The sequence below is a fragment of the Mandrillus leucophaeus genome, unplaced genomic scaffold, assembly GCF_000951045.1.
Source record: "Mandrillus leucophaeus isolate KB7577 unplaced genomic scaffold, Mleu.le_1.0 Scaffold839, whole genome shotgun sequence".
In the NCBI taxonomy this organism is placed as follows: domain Eukaryota; kingdom Metazoa; phylum Chordata; class Mammalia; order Primates; family Cercopithecidae; genus Mandrillus; species Mandrillus leucophaeus.
The window spans coordinates 100,698-128,447 of record NW_012109130.1 but is presented as its reverse complement, the minus strand read 5'-3'; the positions used below and the strand labels follow the sequence as shown (position 1 = coordinate 128,447).

The 27,750-nt window shown below is 36.0% G+C and overlaps 1 protein-coding gene across 1 annotated transcript in view; it reads right to left on the bottom strand.

Annotated features, from left to right (window-relative positions):
- The window catches only part of LOC105530677 (protein kinase C-binding protein NELL1), a 315,608-nt gene that overhangs the window by 209,618 nt on the left and 78,240 nt on the right, over positions 1 to 27,750 (bottom strand). Inside the window, exon 2 of the mRNA XM_011968316.1 lies at positions 19,657 to 19,752. Coding sequence (XP_011823706.1) covers positions 19,657 to 19,752 — 96 coding nt within the window. The remainder of the gene's footprint in view (positions 1 to 19,656; positions 19,753 to 27,750) is intronic.

Here is a 27,750-nt window from a genome sequence, read left to right as displayed (position 1 = left end):
ACAAAATTAGGTAATCATTACATCCAGAGAAAGCAAACATTTGTGTAATAAAGAAGTAATGATAGCCAACTTCATAGTTCACCTATAAATATCGCTTACACATACATAATAAGGTAAACAGTGAATACTGATCTAGTATGTAGAGAAACGGAAAGTGTTTGGGTGTGTGTGCGTGTGTGTGTGTGTGTGTGTGTGTGTGTTCACCCACGCACACTGTGGATGAGTGGTAGAAAAAAGAATTAACTCTTCATCTTCCATGGTGGGAAGTCAATAGGTAACATCTAAAACTGAAAAAACTCTAGAAATAGTAATGTAAATATATTATTATTATTATAGAGATGGGAAAGAAAATGTTTGACTCAGGAATAGAATAGGAGCAAGGAGTTATAGCCAATCTTATAGAACTACTTGACTTTTTTAAACTTTGTGCTTTTAAAAAGAACAGGTAGCACAATAAATAAAAGGGCCAAATACTTAAGTACTTTACAAACTACTATAACCAAATTATCAATAAGCACATATGTTCCACTATATAAGTCATTCAGTGAAGTACAAGTTAAAACTATAATATAATTACTATACTGCCAGTACGGCTAAAATGAAAAAGGCAGGTAATAAGTAAGTATTGACAAAATTACGATGCAATTGGAATTCTCATTTATGGCTATTAGGAATATAAATGGGTATAACAACTTTGGGAAACTGGGCAGTATCTACTAAAACTACACCTAAGCATACCCGGCAATTCTATTCTTAGATATATAGGTATATAGAAATATATACATATGGTCACCCAAGGACATATACAACAATAGTTATTGTAGCAAAATAGCCCAAACTGGAAACAACCCATATGTCCAACAATGAAATGGATTAATACATTTTGGGATATCCACAAAATAAAATACTATTCCACAGTGAGAAATAACAAATTACAACTAATTCACAGCATGAATAAATCTTACGAATTTAATGTTGAACAAAAGGATCTGGACACAAAGAGGCCTTATAGTCTGATTCAATTTGTACAATATTTAAAAACAGGAAAACTAACCTGGGCTGTTGGAAACCAGGAGAGTGGTTCCTCTTGGTGTGCTTTTCTATATACATATTATATTTTCAAAAAGTTTGCTAACTTTTTGTGAGTTTTCCAGACCTGCTTTTCCCTCTTTCTGTACTCTTAGAATTATTTCAAGGCTTGAGAGCAGCCCTTAAGGAAAGGAGAGCAGAATGTGACATTTACTAATCCAAATTTTTACTAGATAATAATTCGCTAAAGGTTATAAGAGTTGAAGAGAGAAAGACAGAGTGACTTAAATTTAAAAGCATAAATTATTTATCAGGAATACTTCCAACAATGCAGATATTTAAGAACTTAGAAAACCAGAAACTGCCTATTTTGCCATACATGGACATCCCAATCTCAAACCTAACAAACAGCTGTGTGATTATTAACATGTTACCTAACTCTTTCAAGCCTCAGCTTCCTCACCTATAAAAGAGAATAATAAGGGCATAGATCCTATAATCCATTTAAGTACTACAATAGCGGCTTTCACAGACCCCTCTAAAAAATACTAGCTATTGATATACTGATAGACTGAAGAGTACAATAAGGTTCTCTGCTAAGATAACCAGCAATTTGGGGGCTATTAAAATATACAAATATAAGCATAGTGTTCCTGCCATTAGAATGTACTTATCTGACTTAAAAGTAAGTTTTCGTTGAGAAAAACAAAGATGACAGTGTTCAACCAGGGAAGAATCTATAGGTATATATGAAACTAATTTTAGATGACTATTCATACATTTCCTAATTGTTGGTACAGTAGATATCTGTGAACATCTCTTCAGAAATGTTATTTCCCTCTGGTTTTTTGAATTACATTTCTCTGGGGATGTGTTATGCCATACCTTAACATATGGGGATTTTTAAGGATAAAACATAATTATTCATCCCTGTTGAAGAAAGAGGCATCATTGAGAGGCACATGTTGCTTTCATTCTACTTCAAGTTCAAAGCTTAGAGCAATGCAACCGAATGATTCATATTAGAATGAACTTAGATAAGTGATTTAACCTATATGAATATATTTCTTTGTGGGTAATATGGGAATTAAACTTACTTGACACTGTTTTGTTGAGATGCTTTAAAAACAAAATGTCTTTGAAAGTGTCTGTGACTGTAAAGAGCTATACAAATGGTAGCTATGATTGATAAAATTGTTCTCAAATAAAGAAGCTCTAGATAACAGTTTGTACCCTATGACTCTTTACTACCTACTAATTTACATTATCTACTGTTTGCTAATTAGCCTTTCTCTAATTTTGATGACAGTGTTGGGAGATACAGATTGAGAGGTTATATAACTTGATCAAGGTCACAAGGTAAGTGGCAAAAAATGCCCAGCTCAAAAAGGCATACTGTGACCCCACTGCCCTAATGTAGAAATGCCCTGTGGCTACAGGTATTACAATGTCATCCTTCCGACACTTTCAATATAAAACCTCCATATTAATGATTTGGCCCAAGAAAAATGAACACCTCTGTAGAAGGAAGGCTGAAGGCAGTATGGCATACCAGAAAAAAAAGCACAGAATTTTAAATACCAGACAAGAATTTAAGTTCTAGTTGTCCCCCTGTTCTTAGCTTTGCAAACATAAGCTATTTCTTTAACCCCTTAGCCTCAATTTTCTCATCTGCAAAACCAGGATGATGATAGCAATATAATCCTCATTAAACTGTTATGAGATTTTTTAAAAGATAATATAGTACCTGGAAAAATGCACTAGACACTACAAGGATCTGTACTAATATAAAATATTACTATTATAGCAATCCCTTACAAGGAAGAGTGTATTAACTTGAGAATGATGAAGAAAGTCTCTTAGAACATCAATGCAGTGTAGATGGTATATAGGGTTACCATAGTAACACACTCAGAATTCAGAATTCAACTGAGAAAAAACACAGAAGATATGAGCTCTTGCAGTTGTCAAAACTTTTGTATTCAGCCTTGCTTTTTTGAGAAGAGTGGCAAAGGGAAGTTTTTAAAAGCCTGAGCTTTGGGGCACAAAGAGCTGTTCAAATCACAGCTCTGACACTTCCTAGTCCTATAATCTTGTGCATACTACCTTACCAGAACTTAATCTCAGTTTATCCAATAAATTAGGATAATCATTGATTCATTCATTCAATAAATATTTCTTGAGTGCAAACTGAGTTCCAGGGACTGTTCCAAGAGCTGGGCTGTAGCAGCAAACACTGACAAAAAAATCTTTGCATTCATGGTGGGTGACCATCAAGTGGGAGGAACAGACAATACACAAGACAGATCGGTGATACATTTAGTGTCTTTAATGGTGAAAAGTGCAATAGAAATAATGAACAGCAGGGAAATTAGGTGCTATTATCTGGGGCCAGGTTCAGTATTGCAATCTTAATGGAATGGTAGAAAATGTCTTACTAATAAGTAACATTTAAATAGAAACCTAAAAGCAGGTTAAGAAATGAATCCTAGATATATATGGAGGAAAAACATCCCCGAAAGAGAGAACACTAGGTATAAATGCCCTGAGGTATTGCTGATATGTTTGAAACATGGCCAGGGGAAGGGATGTAGAAATACGTGGTGAAATTAGACAAGCAATGTGGGGTGAAGGATGTTGGTCAATGCTTACCTTCTGGATTATGAAGATTAAGTGACATACATCAATCCTGTAGCACGAAGTCTAGCTTAAATGAAGGTCTAGCCTAAACATTAAATAAGAGCTATGTTGTTTAAACGGTTCCTTCACCATTCTGACCCTAATTTTCAGACTAGGGAAGTACTGCTACTGTGAAAGACACTGGGAAAAATATACATATGAAAATAAATGCAAACATCTCCAAAAGGCTAATGCATGGAATTTATGGAGAACACACAAGTGAATGCAGTATTTCCACATAGCTGGAGACCAAGCATCTGGAAAAGTTTTAGGCTTGCCCTTCAGTGTTAGCATCACTTTACTGAAACAGAGTACCATAAGAATTTGCTGACAGTAAATTTAAAAGTGCTTAAAAGTGCAGTATGCAGTTCTTTAACCATTCCAATCAGATGGTCTGCTCCAAAAGAAACCGCTGGGCAATTTAAGAACCAGGAAAATACTGTATCTGGCCATTCTTATCTGATCAGTGCTACGAAAGGCCATAGCTTTGTCTATGGAAGGAAGTGGGGACTCGCTTATCTTCCTGAAATGAACCTCTAGTTTATGAATATCAAGATTTTTTAAATAAGATTTTAATGCTTCTGTCATTCAGAACATGATATGCAAATCCAACATGCCCTCATTTATATATATAACACCTATATATATAATTAACACCTTGGAATGGGAAGAATGGCACCAGTAAGAAAGGAATAGAAGAAAAATAGTGTTTTGGTTTGGAGATACTCTGGGTTAATAATTATTACACAGATTCAGCAATACTTTGAAGGGGTTTTTTTTTGGGGGGATGATTAGAAACGGAAGTTAAACAAATGTTGGTTGTGCTACAGGGATGGGTGGTAGGAAGAAACGGAAGAGAAAACAAGTAAACATGCAATTAAATGTAATACATTTTATGAAGGGAAAATCAAGTTGATATGGAGTGCACTGGAGGGAACCTAATCTTGAGCAAAGAGTCTGAAAAATATCTTGGAAGAAAAGCTTACAATCTATGTGAGAACACAGGAAAAGATGGGACTGCGTATTATGAGAAGAAGAAGGAAACTAGAGAAAGAAAAACAAAGAGTTGCTTTGATAAAATTTTACAGTGTTTAGTGGAGGAGGAATATTGATTAAAAGTTAAAATGGAAAAGGTACTCAGAGCGAGTCATTGATGCTATTGTAAGAAGGTTGGTGTTTATAACGAAAGCACTGGAAACGATTTAAGTTTTTTCAGCAGGGAGACGTTTTGATTATAGTTATATTTTATAAGGATTATACTGGCTGCAATGCAGGAAGAACATTTTTGTGAGGGAGGAGTAAGACTAGGGATTTGAAGACTTGTCTTCTGAAATCATTTCAGGCAAAAAAACAAATATGAGTGGTTTATACTAGGAGGTAGGATGGAGGAAAAAAAGAAAATGCACTTTAGTGATTGAATGGAAAAGTGAGGGAGAAGGAGACGTCAGGGATAACTCTGGCTACATATGATCCAAAAATATCAGGAATGCAGGCATGTGATTGACAACAATATTTTTTTCATCCTTCCCAAGACGTATCATAACTATTGTGGCTTTGGAGACTAATACAAAACTAAAAGAGTTTCTTCTTGTTAAATTGTCTACTTTTTCAGTAAATGTTTCACGCAGTTCCTGTGTGCTAGGTACTACCCTGGCCTCCAGAAATACAATGGCAAAGACAGAACCCCTGCCCTCCTGGAGCTGATATTCTGGCTGGGCAGTGAAGCCATATGAAAAGTACTATTGTGTCAGAGAGTGATAAAGGCTCCGAAGAACAATAACACAGCAATGGGGAGGAGGAAATGTATTATTTTAGGTAGGGGTCAGGACCTGTCTGAGGAGGTAATGTTTGTACAGAAACCTTTTTCACAGGAGGGAGGTGACAGTGAAAATATCTGAGGGAAGAACACTCCAAGCAAACAAAGCAGTAAGGAAAATACGGTGTGAGTTTGTTGAAGGTAAATAAATTTTAAAATGATAATAAAATAAAATAATTTTTTAAAAGTAAGAAAAACGTAACTGACATATTCTAGAAAAATCAAAAAGACAATTATGGCCAGAGAAAGAGGATAAAAAGTGAGAGAGAGCATATTGAATGGTGAGGACAAACAAATTTCATAGGTAGGTGGGCCCAGAGTAACTAGGGCCTTATAGGCCATTGTAATAATTGTGACTTTTATGCAGTGAAAATGGGGAGTTATAAAGAATGTGAAGCAGAGGAATGACAAGATATAACTTAGGTTTCAATAATGTCCCTTTGGCTACTATGTTAAAAGGAGACTATAGGTGCATAACAGTGGAAGGAAGATGAGTTAGGAGATTTTTTGCCATCATCTAGATTAGAGCTTAGGACGTAAAAAGCAATGTAAAAGGGTGACAGCAGTGGAGATCATACGAAGTTGGGATTTAAGATGTATTTTAAAAGCTAAGCCAAAGGTTTTGAATATGGAGTGCAAAATAAAGAAATCACAGATGATTGCAAGACCTCAGCCCAGAGAATGTGAAAGATTCTAGTTTGCCATCAAATGTAATGAAAGAAGACTTGGAAGAAGCAGTATGAGTCTGTGGCCATACCACCCTTAACATGCCCGATCTTGTCTGATCTTGAGAACCCAAGGGTCGGGCCTGGTTGGTACTGGCTTGTTAGTAACATGGGGTTTTGTAGAATTAAAAAAAAAAAGCAATTTGAAGGGGGAAAATCAGGACTATTCTGGATTATTGGAAACAATAACTAATTTTTCTATTATTTTTATTAATATCATGCTTATGATCAATATGTAAATCTGTATGTGTGTAATAGGCAGAGAGAGTACTCCAAACAAAAGCTCAGAGGTTTGAAAAATTAAGGTGCATTTCAGTGACTTGAAGTAGTTTAGAATGGGCTGCAGCTTAAGATTTCTTTAAAGAGGAGGGGCGCGGTGGCTCATGCCTGTAATACCAGCACTTTGGGAGGCCGAGGTGTGCGGATCAGGAGGCCAGGAGATCAAGACCATCCTGGCTAACACGGCGAAACCCTTTCTCTACTAAAAAAATACAAAAAAAAAAAAAAAGAAGAAAATTAGCCGGGCCTAGTGATGGGCGCCTGTAAGTCCCAGCTACCCCGGAGACTGAGGCAGGAGAATGGCGTGAACCCGGGAGGCGGAGCTTGCAGTGAGCCAAGATCATGCCACTGCACTCCAGCCTGGGTGACAGAGCGAGACTCCGTCTCAAAAATAATAATAAATAAATAAATAAATAAATAAATAAATAAATAAATAAATGAGATTTCTTAAAGGAGAAGTAGGAGATAAAGCTGGAGAGGGAGGAAGAGGCCCAATTATGGAAGTCTTTAGATTTTATGCTATGGAAGTTGGACTTTATCTTTTAAGCACTGAGGAGGTACTGAAGTGTTTTTCTTAGTAGGATATTCTTTAATCTTTCTGGATCTCCCCTCATGGACTTAATCTCTTTAGCTAAAATTGCTGCCACCCATAGATAACTTCAAGGTCTCTGTTAAACTGGAAAACGCTTTAAAACCACATTAGCTCAAAAAACCAAAAACTGCTTATCGTTTCAGACACTACCATAATAAATGCATAGATCTTGCTGTGTGATTAATCAATTCATCATAATTCGTATCTAAGTGAATGTTTTCAGGAACTACTTTTTCTGATCATTCAGTGAGTCCTACTAGGAGCAAATGATGCAAATCCTGAGTTCTATTCCTTCTGAGTTAGGCTATTGGCTTCAATTCGCCTTTTTCCACATGATTTAGTGTACTGCATATTCTTGGATACAAAGACTTATGGCTAGTTACTAGGTAAAGTTTGTAACTTCTGGGCTCCAGTTGCTCACAGTTTCACAGAAAGCTAGATTTCCTTCCTATTTATCCTTTGTGTTTAAAGTTACAGTGGTGTTTGTATTTCCTAGGATACAGGATTATAAATGAGGATATGAACCAAACTCTTGGGTTTCACAGTTCAGTAGTGTGTGCTTGCTTGGTGAGAAGCAAGATCTGCTTGTCATCTAGTCAAGAATTATTTTCTGCATTACTAAATAGACAAAGTAATCCCTAACAGCCTTTATTTATTTGACAGAGAATGCCAATCTGTTTAAAAGATCCCTTCATTAATGGTAAAGTTACAAAGGGCCCTATGGAAAGGTGGACTGACAAAACTATTAGAAATAGACAAAAATTTCTATTCTATTCTTGTTAATGACATTTCTTCCCCATTCTTGATATAATATACTTTAACTTAGGTGTCTTTTCAATAAGGTTTGAATTAGAGTTATTACAACTTCAGATCTATAAAATGAAAAGACTGGACCATGTGAAATTGAGGGTCCTTGTCTATACTCATTCATTTATCAAATGTTTGTTGAATTCAAATGTAATGTAACAAGATATAAAAATCTTGATTTTTCCCATGCCACAGTTTTGATAGACAATAATGTAATAGTTGTTAAGGACTTCTAAGTCCCAAAGTTGGGTGCTAAACTATGTTTACAACACTTGTAAAAATCAGTTGTGCCTGCATTAACCATTAGTCACCTTCCACATATTTGGATGATTACTCCAATTTTACATGGAAAAGCTGAGGTTGTCCCTATTCACATGGCTGATGAGTAGTGGAATCTGAGAATAGAATCCAGGTTTCCTGATGCCAAATTGAGAATTAGAATGTTTGCCTTTCTTCAATTTGAGGAATCAATGAAGAACTAAGAAAATATTTGTAGAAGGATAAGTGGGGTAGCCTTTTGAATGAGATCTCAACTCCCCCTATGTACAAAGAGTCACCCATGCTATCAATAATACAGTGAGAACTTGGTGTTAAATCTTCAATTTTAACTCCAAGAGATGAGAAGTAAACAATAGCAAAAAAAAAAAAAAAAAAATCCCTTTCAGGGACCATACCCAGGTTAAACATGCCACTATTCCAGGTGCTGAACTAGCTCACTCTTTCCCCAGAGCAGAACTCTATTGCATAAATTAATTTTTGTTAGCTTAATAAGACGTTACATAAAATGTTTGTGGGAACAGAGAATATGAGCTGGAAAGATGATACAAGTAAAATCACTTTACACTTGAATTCTACAGTGAGAGGCTGTAAGAACTAATAGAAGAACGAGAGAGACTTCAGTAGCAAAAGATAAATATAAGATATGGCTTTACTGTTTACCTGCTGAGTATCCTCGGGCAAGCAGCCTATTATTTCTGAGTCTCAATTTTATCCCCTGGTTAATTAAAGTTATCAGTAGCTATAATTTCTAGATACTGACTGTGTTCCAGGTTTTCTACTAGGTGTTTTAAGTACAATATCTCATTTAATCTCACAATAAAATTATGTAGTAAGTAATATCAACATCTGTTTTCTTTTTTGGGTGGCAAACTGACACTTAGAAACGTTAAGTATATCTGATCCAGTGTTACAGAGCCGGGTAAATAGTGGCAGCTTAATTAAAACTAAGCTATTGTGACTTCAGATATTCTGATTTTCCCCCCTTTTTTGTTTACTCTTTTCCTGCCTTAGGCACAAAAACGTTGAAAGGAATATGTAAAACAATGCACATGATCAAATAAGATATTACGGCTCATTACTCACAGGAAAACGTAATTTATTTTACCTCCTGTATAATCTGTTAGGTTTAACTGCCCTTGGGCACAGACAAAATGATCAAGAGGTAGCAGATTACAAAGCAAAGTGTATGAAATTTGGATTCATAAAAAGTGTATGTAATACATGGGTTAGAATCCCAACCTGACTACTTACTTGCTGAGTGACACTTACACATGTCCTCATATATGTCCAAAAGGATAAAAGTAACTCCCTCACAGGAAATAATAAATGCAAAAGTTTGGGGTTCACAATAGATGTACAGTAGATTAATGTAAATTTCACTTCACAGAGGCAGATTTAGTATCAAAACTCAGACCTCTGATCATCAATACAGTACTCTTTTCAGTATACCAGACAGCATCTTTATTTTCTCATTTAAATTCTTATTTGTGAAAAAAAGACATGGATGTTTCCAGTTAATTGAAATGACTTGAAAATGTGCTCTTTGTCTGGACAATGAGACTAAAAATTGCTGGAGATATTTTTCCATAGGTCTGCAACCTGGAAAAATGAAAATCTTCACAGGATCAACGACAGGGTTGTGAAATAGCTCCAAGTGGCTCTAAGAATTGCATGTCAACCCCATTTTTTTATCCAATGGAAGTATGCCAGATGTTTAGCAGAGATGTCATTCAAGAAGGAAGAAAAACGTTGAGTGGGTAGAACTGAAGAGATGAAAGGGGTACTGAACAGGGCAAGACTTCTCAGCTGTTCTAAACATGATCACATTCTCTCAGTCTTAGCAGGTTTAAGCTCCTCTCATCTTCTAGTTTGATGTCTCTTCTGCCATTCTTAATTTCTGGAAACATCCAGGACAGGAAGTTCTTCAAACCATATTCGCATCTACCTGACTTTAATAGAATTTTAAAGAAGCATTTGCAACCCTCCTTTTACTAGTGGGTTCAACTAGATGGGCAATGCAGAGAAACCTCAAATCATCATATTTCTCTTTTTCAATGATGTCATAGAAACCCTGCTTACTCCTTTCTGAGCATCAGGCACAAGAAAAGAAGCAACATTGATGATAGAAGTTGCCATTTACTGAGCAAGTATCATGTGCCAGACAACCTGAGAAAGCTCAAATTGAGAAAAGTTAAATAATTCTCCCGTCTGCTAGGGATGTAAATATGTACTTTTGCATTCATTCTCCCCCCAGATGCCCTTGTCACGGTCCTGTGATAACTGGAGAGGAAATGGAAGAAATATTTTATTCTCTGTTATGGGAAGGGAGTAAGTATTCACCTTCTTAAAAATTTTTAAAATCTCCCCCAGTAACAGGGATGGGTAAAGCAATTATCAATAGATGGATGCTGATAGGGATCTCTCAAAATACAGGCAAGATTTAAAATATGAAAGAGCACAGAAGTCTTTGTTTCTGATCATTCTTTTTACCTGGTAAATTGACAATATACCTCAGGCAAACTATTACTCTCTATCTACATATCTGCAAGTCCATGGGGCACAGAAAAGATAGTAGAATAAATTTTTCTGCAAAAAATTTTCCTTTAGAAAAGGTTAAAAAAATCCCAAGTAACTGAGAAATATTTTGACTGTTATGTTCTCTTTATTTTAAGCTTTTAAAAATCATTTGTTATTATAAACATAATTTAAATGTATTATTTTAAAAATTAGAAAATTGGAAAATCATATAAGCAAAACAGGAAAATAATAAATACTCAAAATTATATTGTGAATGAACGAAGCTGTTCAAAGTTGTTTGCTTTTTACTGATCTCCCTAAATATTCTTGATCAGATACTTACTATATTTCAAAAACACTTGGATAGTGTGAGAGGTTCAAAGCTTATGAGAGTTTATTTAATAATAGTTACAGTAAATGAACCTATTTCTGAACAAATGTGGAGGAAAACGTCAAGGTCTGCTATTTTTATAACATCAGCACATTTTTTCCAATTATTTTATACTAGACTGTGCTCTAGCCTACACCTTGGGTAGTCGTGTCCAGTTCTTACAGTCTGATTCACAAATCACTGGTTATAGATACCTGATATCTATACAACTGTATTTAAACACTCTAAAATCATATAATATATAATGGGGAAATGTAGTATAATTGGCAGGCTTGTCTGTACCAATATAAATAAGTAACTTGATTTACAACCCAGTCCAATTTCCTACCAAAAAATAATGATTAATTGAGTGGCTTTGTAATACAGAAAGCATTTCAGTGCAAATTCTCCTTAAAATGTACAAGTGTTGGCTGGGTACACTTTGGGAGGCTGAGGCAGGTGGATCTCATTAGGCCAGGAGTTTGAGACCTGCCTGGTCAACATGGCAAAACCCCGTCTCTACTAAAAATACAAAAATTAGCCAGGTGTGGTGGAGAACATCTGTAATCCCAGCTACTCGGGAGGCTGAGGCACAAGAATCGCTTGAACCCGGGAGGCGGAGGACGCAGTGAGCCAAGATCGCACCACAGCACTCCAGCTGGGGTGATGGAGTGAGATTCCATCTCAGAAAAATAAAAAAACAAAGATGTTACAAGTGTGTGTGGTGTGTGCATCTAAGTCTTATACTATAAGATGAATTCTTTTATTGTTACATACATTTAAATTTTTCTTCTAAGAAAGAGGATTGGTATACTATCTTCCTTTAGGAGAACACAAGGTTTGGAGTCACATGTTCCTTGGGTGGAGTCGGAGCATCATGTTTATTCCACCATTGAGAGAGGGCGAACACAGAGCAGGCTGAGTTTCCATACCAACCTGGTTCCTAAGACTACAAGAAGGTGTGCCTCTCATAGCACATGATGGATATCAGCCAGTCTCTAGCTCTTGAATGGGTAAGCATTTTCTAATCACAGGAAACCCTAAGTACTTCTAAAAATGTTCAGGAGATGATTAAAAGTGCTTTTCTTGTCAAAAAATGCTTATAATTTTCATATTATCAAATAACACTGAGCCATTATTACCTATAAAATATATATATACATATATATATGCATATTTTTTAAAAGAGACTTTTAAAAAGGCTACATCTAGACCACGAGTTCTTAATGGGATGAGATTTTGTCTCCCAGGGGATATTTGGCAATGTCTGGAGACTTTTTCTTTAATCTTACTAGAGACTTTTTTAAAGTTTTACTTAATTTTGAATATTCTCACCACAAAGAAATGACAAGTGTTTAAGGTGATAGGTATGAAAACATTTTTGATGGTCACAACTGGAGGTGTACTACTAATTACATTTCATGAATAAAATCCAGGGATGACACTAAACATCCTACAATGCATAAGATAGCCCTCCACAACAAAGAATTATCTGTTCTAAAATGTCAATAGTGTCTTCTAGGTTAAGAAATCCTGATCTATGACATTACAATCAGATACCACAGAAATACAAAAGATCCGCACAGGCTATTATGAACACCACTACACACACAAACTAGAAAATCTAGAGGAAATGGATGAATTCCTGGAAACACATCTCCCAATACTGAATCAGAGAGAAATTGAAATGCTGAATAGACCAATATCAAGTTCCAAAACTGAATTTATAATGAAATCCTACCATGCAAAAATGTCCTGGACCAGATGGATTCACAGTCAAATTCTACCAGACATACAAAGAGCTGACCAATTCTATTAAAACTATTCCAAAAAAATCAAAGAAAGGGACTCTTTCCTAACTCATTGTACAAAGACAGCATCACCCTAATAGCAAAACCTGACAAAGGTACAATGAAAAAATAAAACTAAAGGCCAATGTGCTTGATGAACATAGATGTAAAAATTCTCAACAAAGTATTAGCAAACTGTATTCAATGGGATATGAAAAAGTCAACTCACCATGATCAAATAAGCTTCATTCCTGGGATGCGAAGTTGGTTCAACATATACAAATCAATAAATGTTATTCACTACATAAACAGAATTAAAACTGAAAACCATATGATTATCTCCATAGATGCAGAAAATGCTTTTGATAAAATCCAATATCTCTTCATGATGAAAACTCTCAACAGACTAACCATTGTAGGAACACACCTCAAAATAATAGGATCCATCTATGACAAACCCACAGCCAACATCATACTGAATGGGCAAAAACTGGAAGCATTCCCCTTGAGAACTGGAACAAGACAAAGATGTTCACTCTCACCACTCCCAGTCAACATGGTATTGGAGGTGCTAACCAGAGCAATATGACAAGAGGAAGAAATAAAAGACAGCCTATTAGGAAAAGAAAAAGTCAAACTGTCTCTCTCCATGCACAATATAATCCTATATCTAGAAAGCCTTAAAGACTGCCAAAAAGCTCCTGGAACTGGTAAATGACTTCAGTAAAGTTTCAGGATAGAAAATCAATGTACAAAAATTAGTAGCATTTCTATACACCAATAACTTTCAAACTGACAGCCAAATCAAGAATGCAATTCCATTTACAATAGTCACACAAAAATATACCTCAAAACATATCTAACCAAGGAGGTGAAATACTTCTACAAGGAGAACTACAAAGCACTGCTATAATAAATCATAGATGGCACAAACAAATGAGAAAACATTCCATGCTCATGGATTGGAAGAATCAATATCATTAAAATGCCCATTCTGCCCAAAGCAACCTACAAAATTCAATGTTTTTCCTATCAAACTACCAATGTAATTTGTCACTGAACTAGAAAAAACCATTCTAAAATTCATTTGGAACCAAAACAAAAAGACTGCATAGCCAAAGCAATGCTAAGCATAAGAAACAAAGCTAGAGGCATCACACACTACCCGACATCAAACTATATTATATGGCTACAATAACCAAAACAGCATGGTACTTGTAAAAAAAAGACAAAGAGACCAATGGAACAGAACAGAGAACCCAGAAATAAAGCTGCACACCCACAGCCATCTGATCTTCAATAAAGCTGACAAAAATAAGCAGTGGGAAAAAGACTCCCTATTCAATAAATGGTGCTGAGATAGCTGGCTAGCGATATGCACAAGAATAAAACTGGACTCCTGCCTTTCACCATATACAAAAATTTAACTCAAGATGGATTAAAGAATTAAATATAAGACCTCAAACTATAGAATCCTATAAAAAATCTAGAAAACACCACTATGGCCATCAGCCTTGGGAAATAATTTATGCCTAACTCTTCATAAGCAACTGCAACAAAAACAAAAATTGACAACTAGGTCTTAATTCAACTAAAGAGCTTCTGCACAGCAAAATAAACTATCAACAGAGTAAGCAGACAACCTACAGAATGGGAGAAAATCTTCACAAACTATGCATCCAACAAAGGTCTAATATTCAGAATATATAAGGAACATAAGCAATTCAACAAGCAAAAACAAATAACCCCATTAAAAAACTGGCAAAAGACATGAACAAACACTTCTCACAAGATGACAGACATACAAGCAGCCAACAAACATATAAAGCAATTCTCATTACTAATCATTGGAGAAATGAAAATCAAAACCACAGTGAAATACCATCTCACACCAGTCAGAATGGCTATTATTAAAAAGTCAAAAAACAACAGATGCTGGTGAGGCTGCACAGAAAAGGGAACACTTATACATTGTTGGTGGGAATGTAAATCAGTTTAGCTACTGTGTAAAGCAGTTTGGAGATATCTCAAAGAACTCAGAATATCATTTGACCCAGAAATCCCATTACTGGATATATACCCAAAATAAAACAAATCTTTCTACCAAAAAGACACACGCACTCACATGTTCATTGCAGCACTATTCACTGTCGACATTCACAAATATATAGAATCAATCTAAGTGCTCAATAGTGGAGTGGATAAAGAAAATATGGTACATATACACCATGGAATACTAAACAGTAATAAAAAGAATGAAATCATGTCCTTTGCAGAAACATGGATGAAATTGGAAGCCATTATTCTAAGTGAATTAACACAGGAACAGAAAACCAAGTACCTCATGTTCTGACTAATAAGTGGGAGTGAAACATTAGGTAAATGTGGACATAAAGATGGCAATGATGGAAACTGGGAACTACTAGAGTGGGAAAGGAGAAGGGGCAAGGGCTGAAAAACTACTGAGTACTGTTCTCAGTACCGAAGTGACAGGATTACTCATCCTATATCTAGGATTTTATTGCATCATGCAATATACACAGGTAAGAAACCTGTTCATGTAACTCCTGAATCTAAAATAAAAGTTGAAAAAAGGATTAAGAACAGACATTAGGATCCACCTACATTCACATTCATAAACTCCTGCCTTCTTCCTTCTTCTCTGTTTGGATGTGCAAGTCCACACCTGCATGTGCACACACAGGCGCCTGTACACACACACATACACACACACACACACACACACAGTCAGTTCCACACAGTCTGGTAACTGAATCCCATTCTGTGGCTGTTCAACGTCAGATAAGTAAGCAATACATCCTCTTCCATGATCAAAAGTATAAGCTGTAGGGAGTCAAAGACTAAAACCAGAAAATTTCAAGGGAAGTTTGAGAGGTATGGAAAAGGTTCCAAAACAAGGAGTTTAAAATCAGAGCCAAGGTTTGTGAATAAATAACAGGGTTCGCGGTGTGGCGGTTTTAAAATATGCCCACAAATACTTTGACAATCCTTTTTTTTTTTTAAGAGGTGGTGCCTAATTCCTCTCCCCCTTGATTGTGGGCTGGAATGAGTCTCCTCTAAGGAATAGAATATGGCCAACGTGAAAACTCGATCAACATTTGATCGAGTCACAAAAAGCATTATAGCTTCCTCCTTGCTTTCACTCTCTTTCTCATCACTTGACGTGGAGGATTCCAGTGGTCATGTCATAAGGCCACTCACATAGACTGTAGAGAGGCCCACAAAATGAGAAACTGAGGCCTCCTGCCAATCGCCACAAGAGTGAGCCATCTTGGAAACAAACTCCCCAACCTTCAGACAATTACTGGCCCAGTCAACATCTTGACTGCAATCTCATAAAAGTCCCTGAGCTAGAACCACTCAGCTAAGCTGCTCTCAAATTTCAAACCACAGAAACTATGAGATAATAAACATTTGTTATTTTAAGCCACTAAAATAAATAGAAATCCTGATCTAGACATAGCTCCATATTTCGTATTTAATCGATCCTTCTTGTTGCTTGCAAATTTGCAAATGAAAATATCAAATAGAAAACTTAGTCTCACATACTTCTTAGAGAGTGATTTTCTGCTGTTTTGTGGCAGTTAACATATATTTGGATTTAGTGTAGCTCTTTGATTTTACATGTGAAAATTCTCTAGGAGGACTTTGTGTTGTTTCATGCTGCTTTGTGGGTGTCTACATTACATCAGTATGGTATTCTGTCCTTTTAGTTCTTAGCCAGGTTGAGAAGAGAGCATTTACCAGCAGCCCTTTTCCATCCTAAGAGTGGAAAAACTACTACTCTTACTGATTCTTCACTCAGCTTTCTCTTTACACATCTCCATGCTAATTGTAAAACTAAATCAAACTAAGCACACAGAGAAGGAAGTTGAAGGGTAGGAGAAGAACTAGAATTATACGTTGTTTAGAAACCAAAGGAGGCAAAATGTTTGCTCAAGGGGGGTTATGAAAAGTTTAAGGTTACTGAAATGTCATCAATGGAAAGTAAATGCAGAGTTGTTCATCTGTGTGTTACATACCAAACACAAGTGGGAATATTAACATCAGATAGGAATTTTCTTTAACAAATTATTTAAATGATTTTACTAAGTGTACTTGAATTTCGAAAGGCTGAATATTGCAAGCAATGAATAAAACCAATAACCAGGGGGATAAAAGAACATGCTTAAGACTGAACATAAGTGGATTCTATATAGCTCAAATGGGACCATTTACTTAGTCTTAAAATTAAAATAAATCACATGAAAGATTTAGTGTAATCATGCCACAAGACATTCACAATTCATTTGCATTTTTCCTTTGGCACTATGAGTCTCAAGGCATCTAGCACAACTATTCGAAGGCAAATAGACTTATTTAATGTTTATTGCTAATGATCAACATGACAAAATAACTCAGACAAGATAATGGCTCAGATTTTCTGTGTTAAGCCCATAATTTATTTAGATCCCTTGTGCACAATTGACTGATAAATATGTACTTTATTCATTCCATGAAAAATCTGATAGAATTTGAGTATTGGCCAATATTAAGTGGAATGACTTTGCTACAGATGAAGTATAGCATTAAATGCAGAGAAACCTTGTTTTATTTTATTGTATTTTTTCCCTTTATGATGGTTGTGCAAGAGTTCAAGAATACATAATTCTCCATGTTAACTTCAATATTTACATAGGGACCCATGCTTGCCTCTCTCTGTCTAACTTTTTCCCTGGTCTTGATTTTCTCCTTTGTATTTTTCTGACTCCACATGACGAACCAGACTGTAAGCACTGATGCAATCACCCACTTACTGAGCAGAGAAAAGGACAAAGGACAAATCAAGAACGCATGAGACACCATAATCAGTTCTTCCTGGTCTGCCACTGATCACAGGCCCTGGTCTAAGGTAATGTTTCCCTCCAGTTATTTGTAATGTAAGAAAATAAGAATGTTACAGTAGTTGCTAGTTGCTATGGTTAAATATCCTGAGGTGCTTGGTGAAAATGCAGACTCGTGAAACCACCCCCTGATATTCCATCTAGTTTGGAGAGGTGGCCCAAGAATATACATTTTAATAAAAAATCCATGTAGTATCCTTGAAAAACCCATGCAAGGTTTGATAACACAGGCTTTGTGGGATACAACTATGTTTTATTCTCAGTGCCAATAATTGCATAAGTTACTTACACTAGCTAAACTTTAGTTTGATTACATATAAGAGTAGTAATATCTACCTCCTTCGTTTAATCTTAAAATATTAATTTAAAAATCCTAACAATTATTGCATAATAAATGGCATATCATTAGTAGTAGTATCCATGATTATTGACATTATCATTATCACCATTCTGTCCCCATTAATTCTGTGTATTCGGTTTAGGGAATACAGCAGTTCTACCGGAAGCAGTAAGAAATCTTTTTTTTCTTTTTCATTTTAAAAAACCTACTTAAAATTAAATGTAGTGCAGTAAAGAGATGTGTCCTAAGTTACCCTTAAGTTTCTTAGCTTTTAGCAAGAATTCTTTAGCTCTATGTGGTAATTCTCTTGGGCTGCTCAAAGGTAGTACATGGTTCTTTCATGTTTTTTTAATAAAAAACAATTATTTGATAAATTTTTTATTTGTTGATAATGTCAGAAAATACAGAAACAGTGGTGCAAATATTGTTCACTGATTTCCTTATTGAACAATTTTAGTTACCTTTTGACATGCATTTAAAAGGATTAGGCTGCCTCATAAATATACAGGCAGTGCAATGTAATAGGTTGGTCAGGGTGAGATATAATAAATGTGCACATTTAAAAAATGTTATCTAAATTCAGAAGCTTCTAAACATGAAGGAAAGGAAACAAAAGCTTTGCTTATATCTCTGGCACCAGACAAAGACACCTCCCCATTCATGTAATAATAAGGATAATAAATACGACATCCTACTTCCATTTTTCTATGCTATGATATGAAAAGCAGTAAGTGTGACATTCCAGAGTCAGAAAAAAAACACAATGCAGTGATTTCACCCTAACAAAACACATGGAAAAACAAACTAAAATATTACTTTTACGTGTCATAATCCCCTTGTTTGTACTGACACATACATTGGCACTGAACATCAAATTTCACTTGTACACAAATAGGAGGACTTCTCCAATCAATAAGAGAGTTGGATTTTGCCAAATAGTGCCAAATGTAAACACAACATTTATTGCAAATAGAAAGTTGCACATAATGTAATCTTACTTACACTAATTGGCTTATATTATCAGATCTATGAATGATAATGTTCTTAATAAACCAATATTAGAATAAAATCTGAAGCACACCAATAAACCTGCTGTTGGAGTTATTTAATGTGGTTTTACACAAGGAGCATGTGCTGCTAATTTAGATTCCGTTGACACAGCAGATTGTTATAATTCTAATAACTGTGTGTGATGCTACCCAATAGATGATAAGTGAGGCAGGTCAGTTCATCAGGCTTTATCTCTAATTAGTACTAAAAACGCACGCTGAGCTATAGCAGAGAAAAGACTTGACCTTGCTAAATTACACGCGTCAGAGGGAAGGCAAATGAAGCTCTATTTTCAGAGAGAGGTAGTCTTTTACACAACAATGGAAAGGTACCCACTTTGGGAGAGCCACATCCACCATCACAATACAATGTATCAAGTCAATCCACAGTATTATTCCTAAAGAAAGAGCTGTTATTCTTTCTGAATTAATCTTTCTACCAATCTTTCTCTCTATCCCCCATAAAAAAAGCTAGATTACCTTTCTCGCAGTGACTTCCTGTGAATCCAGATGGACAGACACATTTGTTAGGAGCCACACACGTCCCACCGTATCTGCAGCCCTCTTCACAGAAAGCTGTTGCAAGAGAACAAAGTATTTATCTTAGATAAAATGCAATAAATAAATTCATGGTAAACAGCAGCAGCATTGACGCAATTCTTTGTTGCATAGGGAATACACTGTACATCTGTATTGATACACTAGTGTTACCATTTATACTCTGGAGTATAACTCCATTAACTCTTACTCTCATTTATACATTTGAAATCAAATAGTATAGATTGAGTAACTAGGAAGGGTAAGGTCAGGATGAAGCTGAAGACCTTTTTAATGTTCGTCATTTTGTAATCTAATCTTTTTCATTAAACATCTCTTATGACAATAAAAACATTTATGTTCTTTAAAAAAGATTTCTGATAGTCGATATAGTTTAATATTTATAATATAAATGTAACTAATTATTTACATTTGAGTATGTAGGCTGTTTCCAATATTTTGGTAACAAAAACAATGCCTTGTCCTGATAGCTAAAATGCTCAGCACAACCTAAATTATTCCTTTATGAAAAATGCCTCATTGTGGAAATGCTGGTCCCAAGGGTATAGATTTTTAGGTTTTCTTGATAAGCACTGCAAAGCTATTCTTACTCCTTCCCAGTGATATCCTGTCAGCCTTCCCAGAACAGGTTAGTTCCCCTTAGTACATACTTGCATAGCATCAAATAGCTCTATGAACTTCTCCATTGCAATAGTAAATACGATTGTATATTTACATATAATTTATTACCATCTCCTGCTTTATCAACTGAACTGCAAGACCCATAAGAATAAGTAGCATAGTTGTTTTTACTCACCACTGTATTGTAGCCTCAGTATCTAATCACATAGTAAATGCTCAAAACAGATTTGTTAAATGAATTAATCTACATTCTACAGGTTGTTCTGATAATAAAACTCTCACTCGAACAATTCTGCAACTCTTTCATTCAATTAATTTAATATCAAACCTTGCTGGATAACCAAGAATTTAGTGTACTAAATGTGCAAAATTTCTCATTAATGAAGATGATTGTACCTGTTGACCCTGAGTTTATTTTATTCATAAGAAAGATAGGTGAGCAAGTGTTTTAAATTTTAATTGTAGTTTGAAAATGACATCCTAGAAAAATGTCATGGTTATATTTTGCCATGATCACTCAAAATTAGTATGAGTTTAACTTCAAAAGCCACATGATGTGTTCAGAAAGTTGAACACTATTCCAAATACGTAGAACTCCTCACAATATTGTTGTTTTTCACATCATTTAATATCCCTTGAATGATTTAACATTTCATAGCTTCAGCAATTAATTTCATCTTCCTTTGCCTCTGCCAAAGGACAATGTGTACCTTAGAATTCAAATATCATTTCCTATTTCTAGCATCTTAGAACATTTCCTATTTCTAGCACCTTAGAACAATTCTAAAAAATTAGACAGTACCTGCCATGGTAAGTTCATCCAAAAAACCAAAATATATAAAATATACATGATGCATGCAAAATCTCTCGTCCCAAAAATTACACCTTGTGGGCTCTGGTGACTGACATTTCAAAGAACAGTAAAGTGTTTTTGCAAGCTAAAAATAACAGATGGAAAGACAGTAAAAAAAGTTTTAAGTAGCACCAAAAGAAGGCAGGGGCTTGAAAAGAGAAGGCCCAGCTTCGGTTTCTTTAGTGCAGAGTTGAAACAGCACTTCATCTAAGTTTTGCAGACCTGGTTAGGAGACTTGAAGCTGCTTCATGGTAGGTATACGCGTTTGATTTACTCGGTCCTTAAGTAGAAATGATGATACAGTGGAAGGTTTTATGAGGAGAGCATGAGATGTTTGTGATGTTCTAAGGATGTGCAGATATTAGAATAAACAGAGTAGTATGATGATTAAATGAGTTAACATTTATAAAGAACTTAAAATGGTGTTTGGCACAGAGCGTTACATAAGTGCCCTGTTAAATAAAATTAACTGATAACAGAATTGTTATGACTGTGAAACACAGACCAGGAACAAACTGTCTAATATCCAGACAATATAAACCTGATATTAAAATACCATCTAATCATCATCATACAAGGCGTTGAGCTTCACCAAGATGGGCTCAAGGCATCCCTTTTTATTTATGCTTGATTTGCTTCCTTTAATAAGGGTAGTTTTCGTTCTTATCATGGAGGTATCTGATAGGTATATTGTTCTTATTACAGAAATGGTGAACTTGTGCCCTAAGGCTGCATAGGTAGAAAGTAGCAGAGACAAGATTCAAGTAAACACATCTTTGCCTTCGAAATCTTACCCCTTCTTTATTTGTTACAATGTGGGTTAATCTACAATCCAGTGTTCACAAAGGTAGGTTTATTGTATTTTTGAAATAGTTCCGTAAGGGCTGAGGGAACTGACTAAAAATTAAAAGGAAAAAAAAATGCCTAAATTGCACATATTGCATTAAAGGATGGGGATGAAGAGCTATTCAAGTTCATGTATCTATTATCTAATTTCTGTTTTTGCCTGAGACTCGTTACATTTCTCCCAATCTAGGCACACATTATTTTCAATGTGATTTATCTGAAATAACCAAGAAAACCATTCCCTAGCTGAACCTTAGACAATATACCAACGTAATTTCAACACAGAGCAAATAAAGAAGGGATATGTCATCAAAAACATAAACTATTTTGTGGAAATTAAGATCAATTCAAGCTTTATTTGAATATCTAATAAAATATCAGAATATACTGATGTATCTTAGTCTAAAGATTGTGCATGGATTATTCATATATGGATAGGCTCTTCTTGATTGACTATGAACTCAGAAATTCAATGAAAAGGACTCTGATATGCAGAGGATTAGTAATTTGCACAGCATTATTTAGTTGATGGCAGAAGCAAAACAAGGAGCTGGGTCACCACTACATTGTCTTTCTAGTTTGTGAGGAGATGGGCTGGTAGAAATTATACGGTTCTAATTCTGGCTCTATATTTATTAATTGTATGAACTATAGCAAATCATTTCACTCCTCTGTGCCTCAGTTTTCTCAAGAAAAAAGCAGCTGAGGATAATAAAAACAATCATGCTGGAGGATTAAATGAAGTTACAAATGTAGACCACCCAGCACAAGGCACGGCCAATGGAAGGTGCTCACGAACTGGATGTGATTGTTGTTATTTATCACCAGGATTCTGCTTTTCCAGATAACAATACAGTTGTGAACCAGTTTATGATCTAGATTCTAAAGATGCAGCAGTAAGAAGGCAAGTAAGAAGCTCCATCCCTGTGCCATGGAGCTTATTCTTTAATGAGGACTCCTCATCACTCCTTCCTTAACTGAGTGACCTTTGTAATATCACGTGGTTTGCAATGAAACTTAGAATTATAGCTCCTTTGAAAACTCAGAGAAACTCAGGTACCATGGATATATGACTTCATATGTTGGTTCCTCTTCAACTGCTACCCAGATTGTGAAGTATGGCAAAAATAGATTTTGTGTGTGTGTGTGTGTGTGTGTGTGTGTGTGTGTAGTAAGATAAACCTGAATCTGTCATTATAGTGCCATTTGTTATTAACTTACTGCCCTGGAGGAGATGTTAGATTGGATCAACTGTAAAATGGTATGCTTCTAATATTGAAAGAACTCTTTTCATTGTGCAAGAAAATAAATCACAAAACTCATATCTGAGAGAAGTTCAATCCACAGAAAGAGTATTTTTTATATTAAAATATAAAGTATTCTCAGCATGTAAAATAAAATGTGGGTATTAAGGGGAACAAAATGGGAAGGCGGGTTTGCAGATGCCAGGTTTGTGGATGTCCAGTACCATCACCATGTACTCAACTCAACAAAAGCAGTTCTACACTAATAAAAAGTAATAGCCCTTCACTTTCTAAACACTTCTCATAATCTTCTTAAAGTTTAATGGCATAAATGTAGTTCCTAGTGACACCCTGAAATCCTGAAACAGTAAGTAAACATACAAATTTCAACACCATCTGTTAGAAGGTAAACCTTCTCTTCCTTCCTAGTTTCCTTGAGGAAGAATTTTCCTTGAGGTAGCATTTTCCTGAAGCTAATTTCTGACCTCTGCCTGCTGACTTTGCTCATTCTACCCTATGGAGGTGGAGGGATTTATTTTGTTGGTAAATTTGGGAAAGATATATATCAGGATGATGCTGCTCAAGTGGGAGAGGCAGGAGCAAGGGCTGGGAAGCTCTGTGTGATTAGAAACAGACAGCTGCTGCATTTTCAGCTTTATTTTGGGTAGCATGTTAGTAGGTATGAATCATATTATTAAAAATACCTATTTATTTAAATAAATAAAAACTGGCCACTATAGACAGTTATTACAAGGTGTCAGGAACCAAAGATTATGATTAAGTTAACCACGTCCACCTAAAATCCAAAACGGGAAGGAAATCATTAAAATCTGGTCATGTTCTGCAAAGGACCAGGCCTGCCATTCTTCTTTCTTGAGAATGAGCTGACTTCAGACATTATCAGTTTTCCTGACTTCTTTATTGACACTTTCCTCTGGAACTCAGTGGATAAGTCAGTCTTCTTCTGTGTTCATTTTTAGCAAGCCAGTTCAGTTTACAGACGGACATGTTCTCCAACCCAGCTCCGTTAATAATAAAGGTGATATAATCACCTTTACATTTGCTTTTTGGTTTCATTCCTCACCTTGTTCAAAGCATATTTATCAAATGCCCCTCAAACATTTTTGGTTGTTACAAGATGGAGGGAGGAACAATGTGGTCTTATTACTAGGTGAGTTGAGACCATGAATGTTTAAACATCTTACAATGCACAGGACAGCCCTATACAAAAAAGAATGATCTAGCCCAAAATGTCAATAGTGGTGAAGTTGAGAAACTCTGCTCCAACTTTACACAACTAAGTTTATGAAGTGTCTTCAGGAGCAAAATTTTGTTATTTTAATCCTGTTTTCCATTCTTCCCCCTCAAACTCTCCCCCTAAATAGTTTAAAATATCGAGGAAAGAGTAAAACTCAGTAACATGCCTAGTTGAATATAAAAACAAACATCCAGATGTCTACAATACTTGCTTTTCATATTATCATTCTGTTCTAAAGCACAGAGTATATTACAAAATTTAATTATTTACTTCAAAAATCACTGTTGACACTATCAGTTACTATACATGTTTGTATCAGCAGTTTCAGTAGCCATTTCCTCTGTCCTTTCAACAGTAATCATAATAATAACAACAACAATACTAATGGTAAATTCTGTTTGTTGAAAACTTATTAAATGCCAGGCACTGCAGTAAAGCCTGATATCATAATTCCATTTCATCCTTACAGTAACATTGTCAATTAATCATATTATACTCATTGTCAGATGAGAAAGTTGGCTTAGATAAGCTAAATAAGTTATCGAAGTTTGCACCACTGCACGGTGGCATCCTGGGTTTCAAGCCCAGAGTCTTAACCACATCACTAAGCTTTCTCCATTTAGGGCTCTTCCACCTACTATGTGCAGATAATGCACTGGGTGTTGAGAAGTCTACAACTAGTGATGAAAATTGTCCCCATCCCCAAGAATCTCATGGTGGAATAACAGAGAGAAAGGCATATAAAACCAAGCACAATAAAATGTGATAAATGCTACTGCAGTAGTATGAACACAGTGTTGAAAGAACAAAGAGGAAAAAAATGATTAACTATGCCTGGTGGACTGATGCAAAGCTGCGCAACAGAGCTAGCATTTGAGACGGGCCTGGAAGAATGAATGGGCTTTTTGCCAGGTGGAGAAGTACAGGAAAAGGGACATTTCAGGTCAAAGTTTTGTCCTGAGGAAAGGCACTAAATAGAAGAAAATGAAAAGGTGTTTATAACTCACACCAAGGTGAGAGGCAGAATATTTAAAAAGAATGCAGTAAGCCATTCAGAGAAGCAGGGGCATTTTAGAATCTGTGAACCATCCTCTTCACCTTCTCATCTCCCTGCTACCTCTTGGATTTGTTAGTTGCCTTAAGGCACAATCATTTACCACCTAGATATCTGCATATGGACTTTTGCCCTATTATTTGATTTAGTCGGTTTAAGACTATGCATTGCTAATTTTACAATAAAAGAGTATGAAATGTGATTTTTATTAATGACCTTCATATGCACATGTGAACAGAAACAAAATGTATTATTAGTATATATGGCATTCTGATATTTTCTGCTCTATTCTACTTCATTCTATATAATCTATAAAATGCAGCTATGATCCAATGACTTGGTTTTGCAATCCACTAAACCTGAAGTATAAAAATCACTTGTTTTATACATACCCTTTTCGTCCATAGCATTTTGTTATAGGATGGGAGAATGAAGTCTTTTACATTACTCCTGAAATCTTCAAAGTAAGATGTTGCTCTTAGTTCTAGAAATACTTACATAAGAAAATGTTTACAAGAGATATTTTCCATGAATGTAGGTATAACAGAGACAGTATGGCCTCCATAGGTGAAAATATTTATTATCCAGGTCTCTGCAGAAAATCTCCACTATAGAGGATAAATTAGATGGGAGAGGCAAAGATTGAGGAGACAGATAACGCATTCTTCTCCTTTTCATTTTTGGCCAACGTATATGCTTCTGTAACCAGATTGTGAGATTCTTAAGGACTAAGATCACATTATTTTGCAACTCTGAATTCCTGTATATCATCATGAACCTGTATGATAATAAACACATATTTGTTATTGAAGTAAATTTATTATATAAGAGAAAATAAAAATTTTGAGAGGATAGTCTTATAGTAACTGTATCATAATATTTGAGCTAAACATTTAAAGTCAGATCAATCCAGTTTTAAAAAAATTTATCAAGAGATTCTGGGGAAGATGGCAGATAGGAGACAAAGCTAACATGTAGCTCCCACATGGATGGACAGAACAGCAATTGGAGACTCACACCATGATCTTTTGTTCCAAGAACCACTGCAGGAACATACCAGGAAAACTGAAGGAATTCACCAATCCTTTGAAAGAAGCAAATTCTATGAAACAGGTGAAAAACTGGGAGTGCCCAAAATGTGAGAGGGGAAAACCTACCTCTGAACACACATCTCCACTGTGCAATCTGAAAATCCAGATCATCAAAGGAACATTTAACCTTACTTAGAGCTAAAATGGGTTTAGTGAGTCGCAAGAAATGTGAAAGTACAAGTAACACAGGAAATAACTTGAACACACTCCCAGTCTCCAACTTGAGCCCCAGGAAGTGATCCCTTGACTATATCTCACAGGGAACCTTGGGGAAGTCAGCCAGTGGAATTGGGAAAGGGTCTTGGGGCAAAGGAAGCTCCCACCTGAAACTGGCAGTGGTTTTGACTGGGTACAAATTTTCTTGAGTGGAGTCTGGGGGATGAGTGGGAGCTGCTGTGGATATGAGCTTTCTCAGAAGGGTAACTCATGATCTGGGGCAAGGCCTGAGCAGAGCACTGCAAGAGTGAGACTGGCCTTGCCAACTGTGTGGGAGCTGGGTGAGGCCTCTCGCTATCCCCCACTTCTCTGGTGAACCATATAACACAGAAGAGGTGACCAAAATCCCCTCTGAAACACAGCCCCATTGGCCTGAGAACCACTCCCCCATTCCCCACTGTGGCTGCAGCAAGCCCCACCCAAGAAGATTCTGAGCCCAGACTTGCCTAAGCCTGCCCCCACCTGATAATCTTTATCTACCCACCCTGGTAGCCTAACACAAAAGACAATTTCTTGGGAGTTTTATGGCCCATCCCATTGCCTGAGAAACCAAAATACGTATCCTGGCCATCTTAGGGCAAGCTTTGAGCCCCCTACTACTACTGCAGCTAATTCTCACTTGGAAGTACCACCTCTTGGCTGGAGGCCAACACCAGCTCAGGCCATTACAGCAATTCAGGACAGAATAACTCTGATCCCAGGAAGAAGAAGACAACACCTAATTACACTGCCCACAACATCTTGGCTAACTAGAAGTTGTAGGGTGTCTATGTGACAACTTCACTGCTAGTTTAACCAGCATTCAAGAAAGCCAGCACACTAAACATATCCAC